General features: G+C 45.8%; 1 protein-coding gene across 10 annotated transcripts in view; it reads right to left on the reverse strand.

Annotated features, from left to right (window-relative positions):
- Positions 1-20,684, reverse strand: part of PPFIBP2 (PPFIB scaffold protein 2) — a 169,894-nt gene that overhangs the window by 125,513 nt on the left and 23,697 nt on the right. For 9 of the 10 annotated variants that reach the window (XM_077866624.1, XM_077866623.1, XM_077866619.1 and 6 more), the window contains exon 2: positions 11,415-11,511. The exons of the other annotated variant lie outside the window; for it this stretch is intronic. In XM_077866624.1, the coding sequence (XP_077722750.1) occupies positions 11,415-11,478 (64 nt within the window). In that variant the 5' untranslated portion in view covers positions 11,479-11,511. The remainder of the gene's footprint in view (positions 1-11,414; positions 11,512-20,684) is intronic. 10 annotated transcript variants of the gene reach the window in all.

Below are 20,684 nucleotides of genomic sequence, written 5' to 3' on the forward strand. Positions count from 1 at the left end.
CCCTGGGTGGCGCAGTGGTTTGGCGCCTGCCTTTGGCCCAGGGCGCGATCCTGGAGACCCGGGATCGAATCCCACATCAGGCTCCGGGTGCATGGAGCCTGCTTCTCCCTCTGCCTATGTCTCTGCCTCTCTCTCTCTCTCTCTCTCTGTGACTATCATAAATAAATAAAAATTAAAAATAATTAAAAATAAAATAAAATTTTTTTCAAAGAAAATATCAGGCCAGGAGCACCTGGGTGGCTCAGTGGTTCAGGGTCTACCTTCAGCTCAGGCCCTGATCCCAGGGTCCTGGGATCGAGTCCTGCATTGGGTTCCCTACAGGGAGCCCACCTCTCCCTCTGCCTATGTCTCTGTCTCTCTCTGTGTCTCTCATGAATAAATTTTTAAAAATTTAAAAAATCTTAAAAAAAAATGTATCAGGCCAAATGTTTTCACAAGTTAGTTCTGTCAAACCTTCAAGAACTGAATAATTGTACTCTATTTTGTTTAAGTGTGGTTAGGGACTGCTCCCAGCATACTCAATAAGAAGAACCTGCCAGCACAGCCCGTAGATGGGAACTGTACATAGAACTCAGAAGTCCTGAGCACCACCCAGGGAATTCCAGGCCTTCGCATTGATGAACCTGGACACACAAATCCTAACCACAAATTTTAAAAACCAAACCCCATGCTGTGTAAATAAGATAGCACACAGTGACATCTAACCTGGAAAATGACAGATCAAGCAGACCCAAATAGGAAATAACAAATAAAATGGTGATGTATCAAAATAACAAAGGGTTCTCTGTCCTCAGCTAGAGGTGGCATACTGTGTTGAAGCACATGTGAAGCATTTTCATCAAAACTGCCCATAGACATGTTGGAGGGACTAAAAAAAAAAAAAAAAAAAAAAGACAAGAAACAACAAGTGTTGGTGGGGATGTGGAGAAAAACAAACCCCCATACACTGTTGGCGGGAATATAAATTGCTATAGTCATGGTGGAAAACAGTATGGAGTTTCCTCCAAAAATTAGAAATAGAAATACCATATGATCCAATAATTCCATTACTGGGTATTTACCCAAAGAAACAAAAACACTACTTAAAAAGATATATGCAGGGGGTCCCTGGGTGGCTCAGCAGTTTAGCACCTACCTGCGGCCCAGGGCGGAATCCTGGAGTCCAGGATTTTTAATAGTTGGACCCAATGCTTTAATATACGGAGTCCTTTGCTGTGTCTTTTTAAATATATTTCAGTCATTCAGTGTCATAATGTTTTGTGTGTCTCCTGCATGTCTCTCTTAATAATATCAAAGAACTAGGGCAGCCTGGGTGGCTCAGTGGCTTAGCGCCACCGCCTTCAGCCCAGGGCCTGATCCTGGAGTCCAGGGATCTTGTCCCACGTCGGGCTCCCTGCATGGAGCCTGCTTCTCCCTCTGCCTGTGTCTCTGCCTCTCTCTTTCTCCATGTCTCTCATGAATAAATAAATAAAATCTTTTTAAAAAATTAAAAAGAAAGATATATGCACTGCTGTGTTTATTACAACATTATTTACAATAGCCAAGATATGGAAGCAACTCAAGTGTCCAGGTATAAATGAATGGATAAGGAAAATGTGATATATTAATATCACATGAATTCATTAAAAAGGATGAGATCATGCCATTTGGGACAACATGGATGGACCTAGAGGGCATTATGCTAAATGAAATAAATCAGACTGAGAAAGACAAATATTGTATGATTTCACTCTACTGTGGAATCTAAAAAAATCTAAAAAAACCCCAAAAAACAAACAACCCCCCCCCAAACACACACAAATGAACAAAGAAACAAAAAGCAGAACCAAACCTATAAATAGAGACAACAAGCTGATGGTTGCCAGAGGGAAGGGGGTTGAGGAGATGGACAAAATGGGGGACAGGGAGGGGGAGATACAGGCTTCCCGTTATGGTATAAGTCACCAGGATATTTAAAGGCTCAGCATAAAGAATAGAGTCAATGATGTTGCAATGGAGACGTCTGGGAACAGATGGTAGCTACACCTGCGGTGAACACAGCATATGTATAAACTTGTTGAATCACTACATTATACAGGTGAAACCAATGGAACATTGTGCGTCCCATTCAAACTAAAAAAGAAAACAGACCATCGACTCCAGCCACACAGGGAGTCTCAACAAGACTCCAGAATCGCTATTAGGGGGACCTATTCCTGTCTCCATATTTCTGTGGGAGGGGAGGATGGCTGCCACTAAGGCCACATTTGTGGCCTTGCCCCTGCCTCCCCTCACACAACTTTTCCTCAAAGGAGGAACACATCTCTGGCCAGAGAGCTTACAGAAGGGCCTCTCTTGAGAGTTGCCTATCCTTGGATATGAGCACTGCCCTCCAGGGAAGTTTCTGAGACCAGCTCTGCCTCTACAGAGTGGAGGTCTGTAGTCTGCAATTCAATTTATGGTGTAAGTGTGTGTAGGATGTCTGGTATTCAAGATCTTGATTGTGGCCTCAGCTCAAGCTAACTTGCCTAATCAGTACAACTAACGATAAAGCCACTGTTTTGGTCTGTCTGACCCCTTTGTCTATTCCTTAATTGGTTTAAAACTAAGGAAGGAAGGGACACCTGGGTAGCTCAGTGGTTGAGTGTGTCTACCTTTGACTCAGAGCATGATTGTGGGGTCCTGGGATCGAGTTCCACATCAGGCTCCCCACGGGGAACCTGCTGTTCTCGCTACCTGCATCTCTGTCTCTCTCTCTCTGTGTCTCTCACGAATGAATGAATAAAATCTTTTTAAAAAAGTAATAAGAAAGGGAAAAATGGGATGCTATTTAACAATTATTCTGGTAGACAGAATAGTATCTCCCCAAAGATATCCATGTCTTAAATCATGGCATCTATGTGTTACCTCACATAGTGAAAGGGACTTTATGGATGTGATTAAGGTCCAGAATTTTGAGATGAGGAAGTTATCCTGTATTGTTAATCAGTTGAGTTCTTAAATAAGGAAAGGGAGGCAGAAGACTGGGTCCCGAGGGACATGACCTGAGGACATGAGCTGCCACTGTTGGCTCTGAAGATAGAAGGGAACAGTGAGCCAAGGAAGGTGACAGCATTAGAGTAGCAATAAGGCAGGCAGGGGCAGACTAGTCATACAGAGAAAACCCTCTAAGAACACCCCAAAATTTTTAAAAATACCCATGTACACACACTCTTTTAAGCAACTGAACTATCAGAAATCTTCAGAGCTCAAAACCTCGGAGTTAAGAGAGCATCTGAGCTGGTGTTTGCCCTTACATCCTGCCAATTCCCTGATGGCCTAACGCCTGGGCCACAGGTCACTTCAGGGGGACAGGGGACAAAGCTTAGGCCTGAGCAAAGGGACAGGCACATGGGAGACCTCCGCACAAAGCCAGGATAGAAAAGAGAAATACCCTCTGTCAACTGGAGGAGTCTATCCCACAGGAGGAAACTGGGCCTTAAAACTAGATCACATACAAATAATTCGATGTTTTAAAACAATAATAAAAAAAAAAAGGAAAGAAGCACAGAAAGTGTGAGACAAGTAGAAATCAGACAAGAGAGTTGAAAATTGGTCAGATGAGTTAATTGTCAAAATAAATGTATACAGACTAAACTGGCCAGTGAAAAGATAGATATTGTAAATTGGTTAAAAAGTGAAAACACATCTGTATCCCACTGGCAAAAGCTACATCTAAATCAAAAGAACAATGAAAGCCTGTGACTGAAGAAGGATGGAAGGACAATACCAAGAAAATAATAACCAAAAGGAAGACTTCACATTGGCATGCAACATTGGCTCTCCCCTGGATCTCCAGCCTTATGGCCTATCCTGTAGATTTTGGACTTGCTAGTTTCCATAATTACATGAGCCAATTCCTTAAAATCAATCAATCAACGAATATCTTAGAAATTTCTTTCTCTACACACACACACACACCCTATTGCTTTTGTTTCTCTGGAGAACCTGGACCAATAGATAGATATAGATATATAGATATACATATTTATATATTTACAGAATAAAATAATGTATAAAAACATACCACACACATATAATGGAGACTAATCAGCAAAGGCAAAACTCACTTCTTTGAAAATAATCATAAAAAAGATAACTCCGGCAAGAGGCACCTGGGTGCTCAGCCAGTTAAGCATCAACTCTTGGTTTTGGCTCAGGTCATGATCTCAGGGTTGTAAGAGCCCTGTGTTGGTTCTGTGCTTGGCAAGGAGCTGGCTTCAGATTATCTTTCTTTCTTTCTTCCCCTCCCTCCCTTCATGTGCACGCTCTCTCTCTCTCTCTCTCAAAAAAAAAAAAAAAAAAAAAAAGATAACTGGCAAGATAAAAGAAAACAGAGGGTACAATTAAGTAATATTAGGAATATAAACAGAGATACAAGAAGTGTAGCAGATCTTTAAAAAATATGATAACCAGAGAGCCTAGGTTAAGTGACTGCTCTTGATTTTGGCTCAGGTCATTATCCCAGGGTTGTGAGATCCAGCCACAAGAGGGCTCTGTGCTCAGCAGAGAGTCTGCTTGAGATTCTCTCTCTCCCTCTGCCCCTCCCCCTACTCAGGAGCATGCACATGCATTCTCTCTCTCAAATAAATATTTTTAAAAATCTATGATAGCCATATTTATGTTAACAAAATTAAAGACCCTCAGGCACCTGGATGGTAGAGTCAGTTAAGCATCTGACTCTTGGCTTTGGCTCAGGTCATGATCTCAGCCCTATGATGGGCTCCCTGTCAGGTAAGGAATCTGCTCAGGATTCTTTCCCTCTTTTCTCCCTCCCCCTCTGCTCCTCCCTCAGCTAGCATGCAAGAGGGTGTTCTCTCTCTCAAATAAATAAATGAAATCTATTTAAAAAAAACCCGAGAAACAAAATTAAAGATCTCAGTAAAATGCACAAATTTTTAGATAGATATAACTTACCAAAACTCAACTGAGAATTTAAGACATTGTTTATAACTATGAAGAAAAGAAAATCTTTCAGTGAGAAAACACCAGGTCCACTTGGTTTCGTAGGTCAATTCCTATACAACTGTAGCAAATACATAAGGAAGAAATGATCATTCCAGTTTTACTCAAACTCTTTTAGAGAATAGAAAATGAGGCTATGTAGCCCTAAAGTTTTGGAGGAGAGCTCTGCCAGTGAGGGAAAAAACAAAATGATGTCTGTTGAACAGTGCTTGCCACCATGGGCCATTTTTTTTTTTCCCCATGGGCCATTTTGATCTCTTTACGTAAAGAATCGTTTTTGATATCTCAGCCCATTGGACATCTCCAAACTTCCATTCTGACTGTCTCTGGGTCATAATGAAAGCCGAGCACTCTCAACCTGAGTCCTGAATGAGAAACAGGCAAGTTTTGGTTCTGCCCCACTTACTGATGACTGCTATATGCTGACCCACCTCAGAGAAGGCTTGGACAAGACCAGTTAACTGAGCATGTTCAGTGCATGGACTTATCAGCAGCCTGAAGTAATTTTTTTTTTCAGAATATGCCTATTTTATTAACATCATGCTTGAATAAATAACTGGCTACTGCTAATAAAATTAAACCTCTGTTTACAATAGCCCCCAATATTCCATGTTGACCATTCACGCAGAATTTGGTGTAAAAAGTCAAGTGAAATGTAGACCCTGAGCTATTGAGTAATTATGCTTCAGTATAAAAATAGAGAATTAGTCTTACAACCGAAGATCTGAACAGGAACACAAACCACCTCTCTGTGGGTTTTAGCTTTTGTGGAATAGCAGGATCTTAATGGGGGTGTAAGGCAGGAAGAGACTTGCAGGATTTTCTCATTTTGAAGACTTTTTGGGATGGTGTGAATAATCTCAGCCTTGACCAGAACTTTCTCTGCTCCAACTCTAAATCTTAAAAAAAAAAAAAAAAAAAAAAAAAAAAAAGCAAAAACACCAAGACACAAATCAGAGTTAGCAGAGAGGTCCAGAGCAACCTTTTTTTAACTGTCATAAAACAGGCTCCTTTTGCCTATTCCTTACTGATGGGTACAGCTTGCAGATGACTGCTTGAATGAACTTCTACCTCAGTGAAGAGGAATAAGTGGTCCTCTGTGTCCTGACCACGGGGTTCTCTGGTACTACTACAGAAATGGCCTCACACAGCAGCCATTGAACCTGTTAGCCCACAAATTATGCTTCATGCAAAATGACAATATGTGGCAGTTGCTCTGGGTTATCCAGAGGGATGTACTTGAGCAATATATAGTTCAATTTCAATTGTCAACAGTGTAATTCAATTATGGTATTATGTGCAGACCAAATCACTGGGATTAATCAGGAGCAAGAGCAAAGGTTAACACTGTACTGGAAGCTAACAACAATGGTCTTTTGTACTAGAAACAAATCATTTTGACAAAGGTTCCGGGGTCTTTAAAGTCACCTCTTTCCAACTTTCTAGTACAGAATTTTGAGGTTCCGATTAAGTACAGTCACACCCAGGAAACACTCATTCAGGTTTCAATAATTCAACCTTATAAGGAGTTTCATTTACTAGTCCTGTTTCTGCCATCAATGCATTTCTTTTCCTCACACCTCCAGAGCCACTGAGTGCCTTGAGATAAAGGTCATCATGCCATGGAGCATATCTGGCATGTGTGCGTCAGGATGTCCTCTCAGAGTATCCCTGGCCTGGTTGTTTAAGTGATAATATCCTGATTGCTTGCATTGTTTACATTGATTTGGAGGAAGGAGACTTTTTTTTTTTGCATTAAAGACTTAATTACATAAATATTGATATCACATGTCCTAAGTGTACTCTTTTTGGAGAGTTTCAGAAAATGAACCTGAACCTATCATAGTACAGAGTAATTAATAAAGGGAAATCCCTTGTTCTGAAGTGTTACAACTATGAATCATCGTTATTGAAGGAACTGTGTCCATTTTAGGAGGAATCCGTGTTGTTTTTGCATCAGTGATTGCTCTGTGGGGTGTGTAGGAAGCCAGTAAAAATTTCCTCCATTTGAAATAAGTGGTAATTGTGTCTTCAGAAAGTGAGAGAATACAGTCCCTGAGTACTCATTTGAGCAACTTAATAGATGCAAAAGCAATCATTCAAAATAATAGGAAAATAGAAATACAGAAAGGACTATATAGATATTCACATAACAATGTCATTTCTGCAGGATTTGTGGCATCATGATGTGGTAACGCAGTTTTCAAACTTTCTCTTGGCTGCCACCCTTTCAGCGAAGGAATCCTTACTTGGAAGTCTGATATGTAAGAGATATGAGAGCAAAGTCACTCTGGCTAGAGGATTGGGAGCAAAACCAGAATTTGACCCCTCTCCCAGTTAACTCTTCTCTGTAGATGGCCCCACAGAGCCCCCAGGGCTCTATAGCACATCATCATAAAACCAATGCAGGCATGACAGCAGCCAGGAAGAGACTCAGATGGCCCTGGACTAAAAATCCTGACATTTACCAGCACTGTAACCTTGGGTGGTGAAAATCCTAATGTCAGTACCAATCTCGACAAAACAGTAACTTACCGACTAAGCACTTAATATGTGCCTTATTTGCATTAATTTAATCCTCCCAATAATAGGAGATGAGTACAAATACCATTATTTTATATATGAGGAAAGTGAGCTCAGATTGGGATTAAACCATTTGCCTAAAGATCTCACATCCAGTCAGTCCTAAGTAATGGAGCTGGGATTCAAACCCCAATAGTCCTATCTCCCTGGTCCACATCAACAACCTTAAAAACTCTTAAGCTCTTTGGTCCAGTTTGGCCCAGCCACCTCAGATATCGGGAGGGTGTTAATAATCTTGTGGAAGAGCATCTTGCACAAAGGCATTCAATAATTATCATTCTTGTCATCACAAATGGTGTAGAGTATATACCCTCCAGACACTCACTAATTACCTCAATGTTCAATTATCTGCCAAATAGCTCCTGTCAAATGTCTGTGTGAGCCAATTACTACTTGAGAGATGGTTCACAGGACAGGCCAATCACCAAATCTTCAAAAAAAAATTAGTGATTCGTTTTTCCAGAAGAATCAGTGAAAGGTACCAGAAAAAATAATAAATGAAGTTCAGTGCACAGCCAGAGAAGATACATATAGAAATGAACAACTGGCCCCAAACCAACGAGAAAGAGAACCTGTTCACAAAAGTAAATAAAATGTACATGTGACAAGTACTTATTAAACACCTAATACGTGCTGTAGACCAACTGAGGTGCTGGAGATGGAGCGGCAAAGCATCTGTCCTCATGGAACTTACAACCTGGTGCAGGAGGCCGATGATACACCAAGAGACAAAAGTGAATGTAATAGGTCAGGTGGTGATCAGTGCTATAAAGAAATATAAACAGGATATGAGAACAGAGTGATGGGAGGGGGAGGAGGCCAATTAGAGAAGGTCAGGGAAGACCCCTCTGATGTGGCAACATTTTGGCAGAGATCAGATCTGAGGGTATCTGGAGGATGGCATTCCAGCAAAGGTGGTGAGCAAGCACAAAGGTCCTAAGACAGTTGGTGTGCAGGCTAAAGCAAGAAGGCGGGAGGAAAGTGATAGGAAGTGTGGCCATAAAGGTGGCCAAAGGCCAGATGGCAGCTAGAAGTGCCAGCTGTGTTGACTTCAGATTTTATCCCAAGATGGGAAGCCACTGATGTGCTCTGGAGAGAGGAATGCTGTGATTTGATGTACGTTTCAAGGATCGCTCTGCTTCTGGGTAGAAGAGCCCATAAAGGGCCCGGAGCAGGGCAGAGACCTCAGAAGACTATGCATGAATCTTGCAGGCCCAAGGGAAGTCTAACAAGGCATGCACAAGTCTTATACAATGAAAGGCACAGAATTCAAATGGGTAAGACAAGGTCCTGAATAAATCAGAACTCTACAGCGTCCCTAGAGAAGATGTACCATAATAAGATTTCTTATTCCTCATTAATTTATCAGAAGCCAACATTTTATAGTGCTTACGATATGCCAGGCACTGTTCTTAGCACCTTATGTGTATAAAAATAGCAACACTCGAAGGTGGGTACTACTATCATTCCCATTCTAAATATGAGGAAACTGAGGCCTGCTTGGGTCAAGAGTTTGTTGTAGAGCAAGGATTTGAGCCAAGCAGCCTGGCTCCAGGAGCTCCTCCCGAACCAACTGACCAATTGGCAAAGAATGCCTTGGGATGTCTTAGATTGCCTTGCTACAAAACTCTCACACCTGTTCCAGTCACCGCAGCCTAAAGAGGGTTCAACTAGGGAAGAGGATAAAGGAAAAGGAAGAAGAAGGGAGAACTTTGTGCTGGAAAGACAGAAGGATGGGCCTCCTGGGTTTTGTACAACCCATCACAGAGGCCTTTCCTCCTTGTCCATCCTAGATCCTCACCTGCAGATCCTGTGTTAAGGCAAGGCCCTGAGGGTCACATACAGCTCTCTGCAACAGGGCACTTCGCCAGCGGCTTCGTCATTTTAGGAATGCCAATCTGGAGAAATTGGGAGGCAGGAAGAGAACTGACCCCATGCCAGCTGTCTTCTTTAGGAAGTGTCCATTCATCCTTCACAGCCATCCAAGAGCTCTAAGGTTTGAGGGTCTGACCCTGGCTCTGATCTCTTCTATTTTTTTTTTTAAGTTTTATTTATTTATTCATGAGAGAGAGAGAGGCAGAGACATAGGGAGAGGAAGAAGCAGGCTTCTCGTGGGGAGCCTGATGCATGACTTGATCCCAGGACCCCGGGATCATGACCTGAGCCAAAGGCAGATGCTCAACCACTGGGCCACCCAGGTGTCCTTGTGGCTCTGATCTCAATGTACATGAGCCCCCCACAGCTTCCAGACGAGACTGTGTAAAGCACTGCTAGCAAATCTACGCTCTTGACTGTTGCCTCTCAGTGGGGCTTTGGAGTCCCTAGCCTAGAACAGGACATCCCAACCTAAATGCCTCTGAAAAGCATTAGTCATGCCTCTCAAGAGCTATTCTGTTCACTGAGAAATTAAGAGCCTGACAGATGACAGAACATGTTACAGTCCCACCAAGAACATGAAGAATATTCGACACACAATGCCTCCCCCAACCCCACCCTGGGCACCAACACCCAGAAGCCTCAGTGAGTCAGATTCTCTCTTCAGGGTGGACAGCGAAGCAAATGTCTGGCAAATGGCAGTATCAGGTACCCATGTACATCCTGGGCTTTAGCCACACTTAGCCCAAGCCTGCCTCCCTGGCTTCCTCCAACAGAAGCTCCACACAATAAAGAGCCAGGGCCCAAAGAAGCACGCCCAGCATGGAAAATAAGGCCACTGACTTGTTATCAGGTCAGGACAGAAAGAGGACCTGAGACCTTCAGGAAAGATTTTCAATGACAGGTTTATTCTAATTAATCCATATTGATTGGGTTCCCCCAATCAAAGAGTTAATTAGCCCAAATAGCCCACTGGCAGTCCTTTCCAATTAACCAGTTTTGCTGGATCTTTTATAGGGAATATTGCTAACTGACTAATGTGAATGTTAAGTCAGTTATGACAGGTAAGACACAATATGGCATAAGGGACGTTTTTTTTAAAAGATTTTTTTTAAAGATTTTATTTATTTATTCATGGGACACAAAGGGGGGTGGGGTGGGCAGAGACACAGACAGAGGGAGAAGCAGGCTCCACGCAGGTAGTCCAACGCGGGACTCGACCCCAGGTCTTCAGGATCACGCCCTGGGCTGAAGGCAGGTGCTAAACTGCCGAGCCACCCGGGCTGCCCAATAAGGGAGATTTTTTTAAAGATTTATTTATTTGAGAGAGACAGAGCGAGAGAGAGAGAGAGAGCACGCACGCATGAGCAGAAGGGGCAGCAGGAGAAGGAGAGAGAGAATAGAATCCTCAGGTAGACTCACTGCTGAGCACGGAGTCTGATGCTTTTGAGCCAAAATCAAGAGTCAGATGCTTAACCGACTGAGCCACCCAGGTGCTCCAAGAACATTCTTTAGGTGATGAGGTGAATCAATACCAAACTGCCTCCCAATTCCCAAACATACTGGAGACCAGCTGGGGAGGGAGTCGACAAGTGCACGAGGGTGGCAAAGTTGCCAGACTTGGAGTTTCACTTCAGCTGGACTGTGATAAGCCATAATGTGCTCTGGCAAATTTGCAGTAAAGGTAACCCTACTGCAGCCAAACCGCCTTACATCCGGGACCCATGCTGGGCCACGGTTTGATACATGCTAACATCCAGTGTGCCCACACTGTCGCGGCAGACCTAACCTCATGCCAGGATTCAAAGAATTCTACAAGTCTAAACTAAAAAAAAGAGATGGCATGCACAATAAAATAAAATAAATCTACCGAGGGGCTTCTTGCTGTGCCAGAAAGAAAAGTCAAATGTGAGAAAACAGTTTCTCAAGGGCGGAGGGCGCAAGCCACAGTTGTGAGGTCTCCCTGACTGTACCTGCAATGATCCCATCCATTTGCTCCAGGGCAGCTTCCAGTGCATGACTGGCATCAGAAGCCATGATGCCTTTCCCCTCAGTCTTCTCCTTCTCTTACTGAAAATTCAAGCACAAAACAAAGGAAAAGTTACAGAAAGGTCCACACCATGCACGCAAGACCTCAAACCCTCCTTTTCATCACGCAGCACAGTCTCACAAGAATCCTAACATGCAACCGCATCCCCGCCCCTGATTCTGACATCTGTAGAGGGAGACAAGAGCTCCATCTCCATGAACCTTTAGTATATGATCCCACTCACTTCTGAAATTAGGAGCCACCATTAGGGTCCCAAGTTCCAGAAGATTTACAGAGAGCACTGGGGCAGTTCCCCTACAAGTCAGGAAAAGTGACTCAAAAGGACGTGCCCTCCAACAGAGGGGATCAAGACAGTCTGGGCAGGCACACAGCTGTCTTCCAGCTGCATTTGTCCCGCACCTGCAATGGGTTGGGTAGACACGGTCCAGGCTGAGACCTCCACCACCACTTTCACTTCTCGGATGTCAAAAAGGGGCCTGGCCTAGGAAGGCTGCCGGCACACTGTCGTGGGGAGAGTTCTGTCCCAAGAACCTGGAACACTTCCTCTTACCATTTTACTTCTACTCTACCCAATACCATGCAAGGAGCAGCATCCCATCTCCTTGGGACTGGAGAGCTTCTCCAAGCACACTCAGTCCAGCCACTCCCCCAGTGCTGAGTCTCCTGTCTAATGGGGAAGATGGCAGTTGGTTCCACCTCTAGACAGCTCTGCCTCTACAAAAGGTCTTTTAGTTACACTGTCTTCCTGCAGCCTCTTCTCATTTTTCTTGCTTTGCTTCCCACCCACTCCCTGGGTGGCAGGGACAGACTTACAACAGTATTTGTAATCTCTAGTTCACGTCTATAAACTGGAGGCAGGAGTTGTTGTTTTCTCCATCAGCAAAACCCATGCATATGCCCAATGGGCCTAAGTGCCATGGAGAACAGAGGCCTGGCTCCTCCACAGGTGGCACAGGCCAGGAAACAGAGAATCTCGAGGGTCTCCTTGGCTCATGTTCCCTGGGAAGTTGGACTTTCAAAGAGAAGAAAGTAAACTGAACAGCCACAGAAAAGTGGCTTTGGGGATGGTGTGGATAAAAATTTTAGGACCACAAAGAATCACAGGGGACTGGACCAGGCAGTAGCAGTTCAAATAGTCTGGGCTTGAACATTGCTCTGCCATTTATTCTGTGATCTCTGAGCCTCAGCATCCTCATTTGTAAAAGGGGGAAAATACCAGCACTTAACTCACCAGGTCCAGGTCATGATTAAATGAGGATTTAATATTTCATAGAAAATACTTAGTACATTCCCTTATAGATAGCAAGTGCTCAATATATGCTAGCTGTTTCGTTTTTGTTTTTGAAGTGAGGCAATCATCTCAGGATGTATTTGTGCCAGGACAGCTCACTGGATGAGAGACTTTAAGCTCAATAGGGTAGGCTCAGGGAGGGAGAACCCAGGTAAGTCCAAGAGGCTGGTTCCCCTAGGCATGGCAAAGAGAGATAAGCAATGATGCCTGTTGGAGGGGGAGGGTGGTGATTCACAGGAGCAAAGGCCAAGGAAGGTTTGGGAACAGGCACTGGGCTTCAGCAGGCCAAGAACCATTGCACAATCGACTCGGGAATGAGAACCGGAGTTTGCGGAGGGGGTGGGAGCCTCATTGGCACCTTAGGGCTGTGGCAGGAGCCAGGCAAGGCTGCAGCAAAGAAGAGAGTTGCCCCTGCTGAGAAGAGCAGCCTGGATGGCTGGAAACCACAAACTCGGTGTGCATATCTCAGAATCTGGATGGAAGCAAGCTTAGGGTCAGGGTGGCGGTGGTAGTGATGAAAGAAGTACCAGAAAGGGGGGAGGGGAACCAGAAACAGGCCAATAATCAGCACATTCCCACCTATTCAGAGATGCTGAAGATCTGAAATACTTCCCTCTGAGGACTTCCCACTACTCCCAAAGAAAAATCCAAACTGCTTGCTCACTGTGATCCATGAAAGAGGCAGTGTAGGATCTGGCTAGGCCAACCCATTGCTCCTGTTCCAGCAGCATTGATCTCCTGTCTGCCCCTCCCCCGCAACACACTCCAAGACCTTCACCTCTGCAACCTTACACCTGCCATCCCCTCAGCCCTCAGTGTGCTTTTCCAGCTCCCTCCATGGTTGATTTATTCTCATCTTCCAGGGTTCAGCTCCCTTCAGCTCCCATGTGTCTTCCAGAGAGAGGCCTTCCTTGCACACCTCCATCTACAGCAGCCCCTTTGAAGCACAGCAGTTCCAAAGTATCTGGTCCATATCCTTGATTCCTTGCTAACTGGCTTTGCTCACCCATCCCAGGGAGGCAGGGGGATCCTGTCTACCCTGTTCACCCCGTGTGTGCCCAGTGCCTAGCATGGTGCCTGGCATGAGGAAGTTTATGAGTAAATGGGTAGGTCTTTCCCACCAACATTCCCTAAACCCTCCTGTGCTGGATGCTGAGGAGATAACGATAAAACAGACCTAGTCCCTTCCCCCATGGATCACGTAGTCTAGTGAAGACAAAAGTATACACAAATAATTATGAAGCCACTGGGGGTATGCTGACTGGGGCAGGTATGTAGCTTCCTTGGGTCTTGAAGGATGAGTAGAAGCTTTCTCAGAAGACAAAGGGGAGAATGCTATTCTAGGCAGAGCAGGGTGGAAAGGTAGAGAAGCATGTAAAGGCAGGATGGAGTTGGCAAATATCAAAATGGCTGATGAGATTATACCGGAGCATCCAGCTGCTCATGATGAGTCAAAACCTTTCACAGAATTCACATAAGTGTGACAAGGGCAATTAATTAGAGGAGCTTGGGAATCACACCCACTACTTCAGGGGTCTGGATGCCAGCACACAACAAACTGAGTGGTCTCCGATTTAAACATGACAGATCCTTAAGAAGAAAGATCTCACATTGCAACAGACAGGTCCCATTTGGGGTCTTACTATCAGGGTAGAAGGGAGAGGACAGTTAGAAGATGCCAAGTCGATGGCCCAGGGCGCATCCCTCTGCAACAGAAGGGCCGTAAAAGGAGGTCCACGGGCCTTCTGCCCAGTGATGAGTTTGTACTTGGCAAATGGCAAGTTGGGTGGACCCGTGGGAGGTGGTGTGAAGTGAAATGTGAGTCAAAGGTGTATCATATTTACACCCCAGGAGCCTGGGCCGGTAAGGTTGGAAGCGCTCAGAAGCCAGAACCTGTTTGGGGTAGCTGATTAGCTCAGTTCCAAACCTGCTGGGTCTGAGGTGATGGCAGGCACCTGGGTAAGAAGCGGCCCGCAGGCCTCTGTCACAGGGCTGCTGTGAGGTGTCAGTGGTGTGGGGTACATGTTTGAAGGCCCAAATATGCCATCGATGTGAGGCCTCCAGTCCCCACCCATGAGCACAGACACTCTTATCACAACAGGGAGGCCACAAAGTCACCAACCATCCCCATTCTGGCAGCTGGGAGGCACTTTCTCCTCAGGGCCGCAGTTGAGGCTGGAGCTTCTAGCAGTAACACAGGACAACAGGACAACCACTGCCCTCAAGGAACTCGGGGCCTCAGAGGCAAACAGGTCCAACAGCAGCATTCAGTGCCTGTTCCTCCCTTGGGAGCCTGGGTTCATGAGGGATGTCGAGCTTAAGTGCACAAAGCTCCAGCAGGTGAATGCCTGGACGCCTCCTGGGGAGAAGCGAGGTAAGAGGCGACAACCCAAAGGGGCTGGGGGAGAGCCACATTCCAGGGAAGACTCCAAAGGCCCACACGAAAAGCAGGGCAAGCTCTAAGCAGGTGGTAGGGAGTGGAAGTGGAATCACGTTCTCTACCAATGACAGGAGAGGGCCAGCCACCAGCCAGGGGCCTGACACAGTGTGGACAACACCGGAGGAGGACCCAGTGTGTCCAGGGGACTCCACGGTGGAGTGTGCACACACACCCCCCTCCCCAGCCCGGGAAGCAGAGGAGCAAACAGAGGATGACATTGCTCTTAACAAGTTCAGGACAGTGACAGCTGTTCTAGTGGCCAAGACCAGTCTTCATTCTCTCTGACGTCTGGACTATTACTGGAGCCCTGCATTTGATGGTGGAGGCACAGGCCGACTTCTCTTACCAAGAGACTAGCTCATCTCTAGCTACAAAGAAGAGGTGGGAATGTTAAGAGAAGGTGTAGCCCACATACCATTCACCCTTCACTTCACCCACAGGCCTCTCTAGATGCCGTCGTCCTCTTATCCATGACGATGACCCACTACCACTGAACTTTACCCTTTTTGCTACCAGCCAGAGAGAAAATGACCTCGTAGCTATATAGCCAGCCAATACAGGACAGCCATGTTTCAAATGACAGATGTCATAGTCACCTGAACTACACCACACAAACACCAGTTTGGCACCTGGAAGCTCATCAGGGCACAGGATTAGGGGTTCTGAAATTTAGAAAGTGAGCCACAATGAGCTGCTCATTATCTGATGTACTCTTAGGCGGCTGGTGATTTAGATACTGCATTAGCAGGAACTGTTGATGAAGATAAGTCCAGGGCAAGTAACCTTGATTTATCCTACCCATATTGAAGTGCAAACTTCCATTCCATTCTATGAAATACTCTTCTCTCAGTAAAAGTAGTTAGAGCTACAAGTGTTTTAGGCAGGCTTCCAATGGCCCAGACAAAGGAAGGAATCAGGAACAGCACCAGAGTCCCTGGTGCCCCTGCTCCTCCTGTGCCATGGACACAGCTGAGCCAGCACTAGGGCCTGTTCCCTTGGCAGCTGCATCCAGGTGGAGGGGTGGGGGAGGACAGTGCCCCCAAGTAGAAGGCAAGGCCTGGGAAAGGAACTCTCAGGCAAGAACCTACCACCACCAACCAAACTTGGACTCCTTGTACACCTCTTCCTTCCCTACAAGGCCACCAGGTGGTAAAGAAGTGTCACTGTATCACAACCAACCAAAGCCTTGTCCCCATAATTTACAGGTTGCTCAGAAACCAGAGTTGCTCTTAAATGGTTAAGAAATACCTATTGCTATTCCTATGCTTGGGAGACAGCTTTTTAAAGGGGTATATGAGACCTGTCTCTTTGGGATAAGAGAGCAAGAAGCCATTTTCAGGACTTAAAAAAAAAATGAAGATGACAGAAGACATACAAGGGAAACTGATGGCAGTGCCAACGTTTGCAGTCAAATCCCATATCAATCAATAACACCTGTATTTTCAGAGGACAAAGAAGAAAGAGCATAGGTTTCATAGCCAGACAGTCTTGAGTTAAAACATGCGCTCTGTGGCATAATGGCCATGGGTCTTTAGACAAGTTATTTAACCCCTTTCAGACTCAACAGTCTCCTCTATATCGCATTGTTACCAGTGAAAGTAAACAAGATAGACATCAGGTAAATGCAGCAGATTGAACCTGAACATCTAATTTAGCTATCCACTGCAACAAAGGTAGAAGAATTTATTTTGAAAGACATAAACCCACAGGGACATGGAGAAGTGATAGGAGACATAAGGGCAACAGCTCTGCAGCAAACGTAAAAGGGCGGCTGGTCCACGGCAGAGAGCTTTCCAAAGCTCTGGGAGAGATTTCTCTGGTAACATGAAAATCACAGGACACCTCAGGCATCAGAACGCCCAAAGAGATTTATATGATTGGTGAGGAATTTGTTGACTTCAATGATAAGAAAATAGAAAACCAAGTGAGTGATAAAAGAAACTGCAGGGAGACCAAAAAGTAAAAAGTAACCACAGACCATACAGTGAAAAACCATGTGGCAATCTAACCATAAGTGTGCAGGCAGCCTGGTAGGGGATGGATAGTGCTTGTGAGTAGTGGGGGTAGTAGGGCTGGAAAGGCAGTGGAGTCCACACCTCCTGGAGGGTGGACTCAGAAGTCACTAATGAAAAAAAAATAATAAAGCAGGAGAACAAGCATTTTTTCAGTAATATGGATAAAAATACTAAAAAATGTAAAGAGTCTGCATCTGAGGAAGAGCAATGGGGAGGGTAGGTGGGGAGACAACAGCTGTTTTAACAAATCATATACAAGTATTTGTTTAAATTGTGTAGATAGGTAGTAGTGATCAAAATAAAAATAATCCAAATGATTTTAAAAGGTAATATGTATCCTGTGCCTGGCACAGAGTAAAGACTCTGTGTGTGTTCCTTTCCCCTCTCAGGCAGGTGTCTGTTAGCTCCATGCTAGGAGTTTATCCAACACTGTATCACATAATCCCCACACACCACTCAGGTAATTCTCCCACTTTGCCGATGAGCAAAAATTTAGGTAGCTTGCCGAGGATGCACACCATTCTTCCACATTGCCTCTAAGATGGAAACCCAGAAAAGGGTTTTGAGCACAGGAGGTTCTAACATATCTTTTCACAAAGGAACACTGTGGCTGAAAATGGAGGGGGTGGGTGGGAATGCAGTGCATGGGTGAACACAGGAAATCCAGGTGAGAGATGAAGGTAGCTTGGACCAAATTGATGGGTGATAAATGTTCCAAATCTTGATATAGGTTGAAGGCAAAACCAGCAAGCTATGTTGATGGAGTGGACATGGGGGAAAGACGTCAGAATGGCTTGCCCTGAGTCCCAGAGAGGAGGGCTTCAGGAGCAACAACTAGGGGGGAAGAGGGGATCAGGAGATTGGTTTTGGAAATGTTTGGTTTAAGATGCCTAAGAGGGAGGGGGTGCTTGGGTGGCTCAGTCGGTTAAGAGTCTGCCTGCCTTCCGCTCAGGTCATGATCTCAGAGTCCTGGGATCCGAGCCCATGGTGGACTCCCTGCTCAGCAGGGAGCCTGCTTCTCCTTCTACCTCTGCCCCTCCCTCTGCTTGTGTTCTCTCTCTCTAAGAAATAAAATCCTTAAAAAATAATAATAATAAGGTGCCTAACTAGGAAGATATGCTAAGTAAGGCATTTGGAAATATGAGTCTGATGTTTGGAGGTAAGTCTGGCTGGAGAGAGTTTGGGAGCCATCTGCAGAGAGATATAATCTAAAATAACTGCATGAAGCAGTTCACATAGTAGAGACAGAGAGAGAGAGACAGAGAGAGAGAGAGAAATAAAGAGAAAGAAAGAAAGAAAGAAAGAAAAAGAAAGAAAGAAAGAAAGAAAGAAAGAAAGAAAGAAAGAAAGAAAGAAAGAGGAAGAAAGGAAGGAAGGAAGGGAGGGAGGGAGGAAGGAAGGAAGGAAGGAAGGAAGGAAGGAAGGAAGAAAGAAAGAAAGAAAGAGCCTCAGAGAACTCTCTGGAACACTTCAACACAGCCATCAGGGAGAACAAAACAAAGGGGACTGAGGAGGAACAGCCAGGAGAATTGGGAAAGTGCTGCCCTAGACCAAATAGAGGGTTCAGGATGGAGAAGGATGCAATCGGGGGAGCCAAGTGCTGCTGAGTCAGACCAGAGATCGTCTTCTCGCCCAGTGCTCGCTGCAGGTGATCTCATCTGCTCCCACAGCCTCACCTGTCCCTGCATTACCTCACCCTAGACTCCTGCAAGAGCCTCCTAACTGGCTGCCTGCCTCCAGGCAGCCCTGTCCACCCACTCAGCATGAAGAATCGCCCAACTCAGGGGTCCTCAGACACTGGTGCTCAGAGTCACCTGGAGAACAACACAAGCACAGAGCTCCAGCCCCATGTAAGCAGAAGAGGGCCTGACCGTGTATCCTGCCCTACCTAGCTCCTCGGGGGATTCTGATACTCAATGAAGCTGAAGAGCCAATGACAGAAGGCAACACAGCTCCAACCTGGCACTCTTCTGCTTAGAAAGTCTCAGGGGCTCACCATCGAGCCCTAGAATTCATGCCTTTTACCACGTGCACTCAGCCTACTTGGTTGAAACTTCAACTTCCATCGTACCCCCGGGGCAAACCTCTGCCCATCCCCACCAAAATGTCTTACCATCGGCGGACAGATTCTAGTTGTTAGTTGACTGCGCCAGCAGCTTTCCTGCCTCATGCCCAAGCCAGAAGCTTTCCTCCCTAGATCCCCATCTCCTCTTCAAGCCAGTTCTTCCAGGAAACCTTGATCCTGCCTACCTAAATGTGATCTCCCAATCTCTCTTATTTTTTCAGAAAAGGGAGGGAAGGAGTAGTGTTCAGCCATCTCTCCTGCAACTCTTCCATGTGTTTGGCCTCTGAGGACACCCCCATTCCGTGAGTCCTGAGGACATGTTCACAGATTCACTGATAAAACTATTCATTGTCTGTGGGAAAGTAAAGCCTGAGAGATATGTGTGCACCGTCCCACACCCACACCTGACACCCATCTCCCTCTCCATGCCTTCATGCTTGGCAGGCCCCAAAAGATGGTCTCCTGCAATATGGACCCCCACCGCCACCATGGTAATGCCACTGCAAGTAACCAAGCCAGACCTGGGAGTCATCTCAGGCCTTCCCGCCTCTCATCCACAACCAGTTGGTCTCCACATCCAGCCAAGTTTCCCTCATCATCATCTCTCACATCTGTCCCCTCCTGTTCTCCTGGCCCACTTCAGGCCACATCGTCTTCCACCTGAATGACCACCATAGCTTCCTGACTTCCTTTCCTGCCTGCAGCCTGACTCTCACACACCCCTGAAGCTCCACCCTGCTGCCCAGAGCACGGGGTCTGTGTCACAAGCCTCACTGAGACACCCCAGCACTTGTACAACACTGTTCACCAGCTCCTACCCCAGAAAATGAAGTCAGGAGCACGCACTCTCTAGTCCGGCTGCATTTGGGCCCACATTTTTCCCGTCATGGGCTATGTCCCTTGGACAAGCTCTTTAAGATCACTGAGCTTCATTTTCCCTATTTATAAAGTGCAGGTGAAAATATACACACTGTGGGGTTACGGGGACTCCGTGAGATATCGTATGTAGAAGTCCTCTGTATACAGCTGGGCGGGAGGTCACAACCGCAGCAGTGATACTTCTCTCAGCCATACTTGGCCCCCTCCTGAGCACTAACCATTTCACCCCCCTGCTTTTGTTGTAAGGCCCCTTCAACATGTAACGTTTTAGTCCATGACCCCATTCCACCTGCTGATTTCCCACTCCTCATTCAAGGCCCAATTCCGGCATCATGATTCTAGGGCTCCCCTCCCATCCCTCACATGGAGGTGACTGCTCTGACTCAGTCCCCCTCTCCATGCCCATGACAGACTTCCCTTACAACACCTGGAACTCTCTAGAGCACTAGCCACTTAGGTGTGTGACTTTGTCTAAGTGGTAAGCGCTTCGTGGGCAGGGCAAT

The sequence above is a fragment of the Canis aureus genome, chromosome 23 (assembly GCF_053574225.1).
Source record: "Canis aureus isolate CA01 chromosome 23, VMU_Caureus_v.1.0, whole genome shotgun sequence".
NCBI lineage: Eukaryota > Metazoa > Chordata > Mammalia > Carnivora > Canidae > Canis > Canis aureus.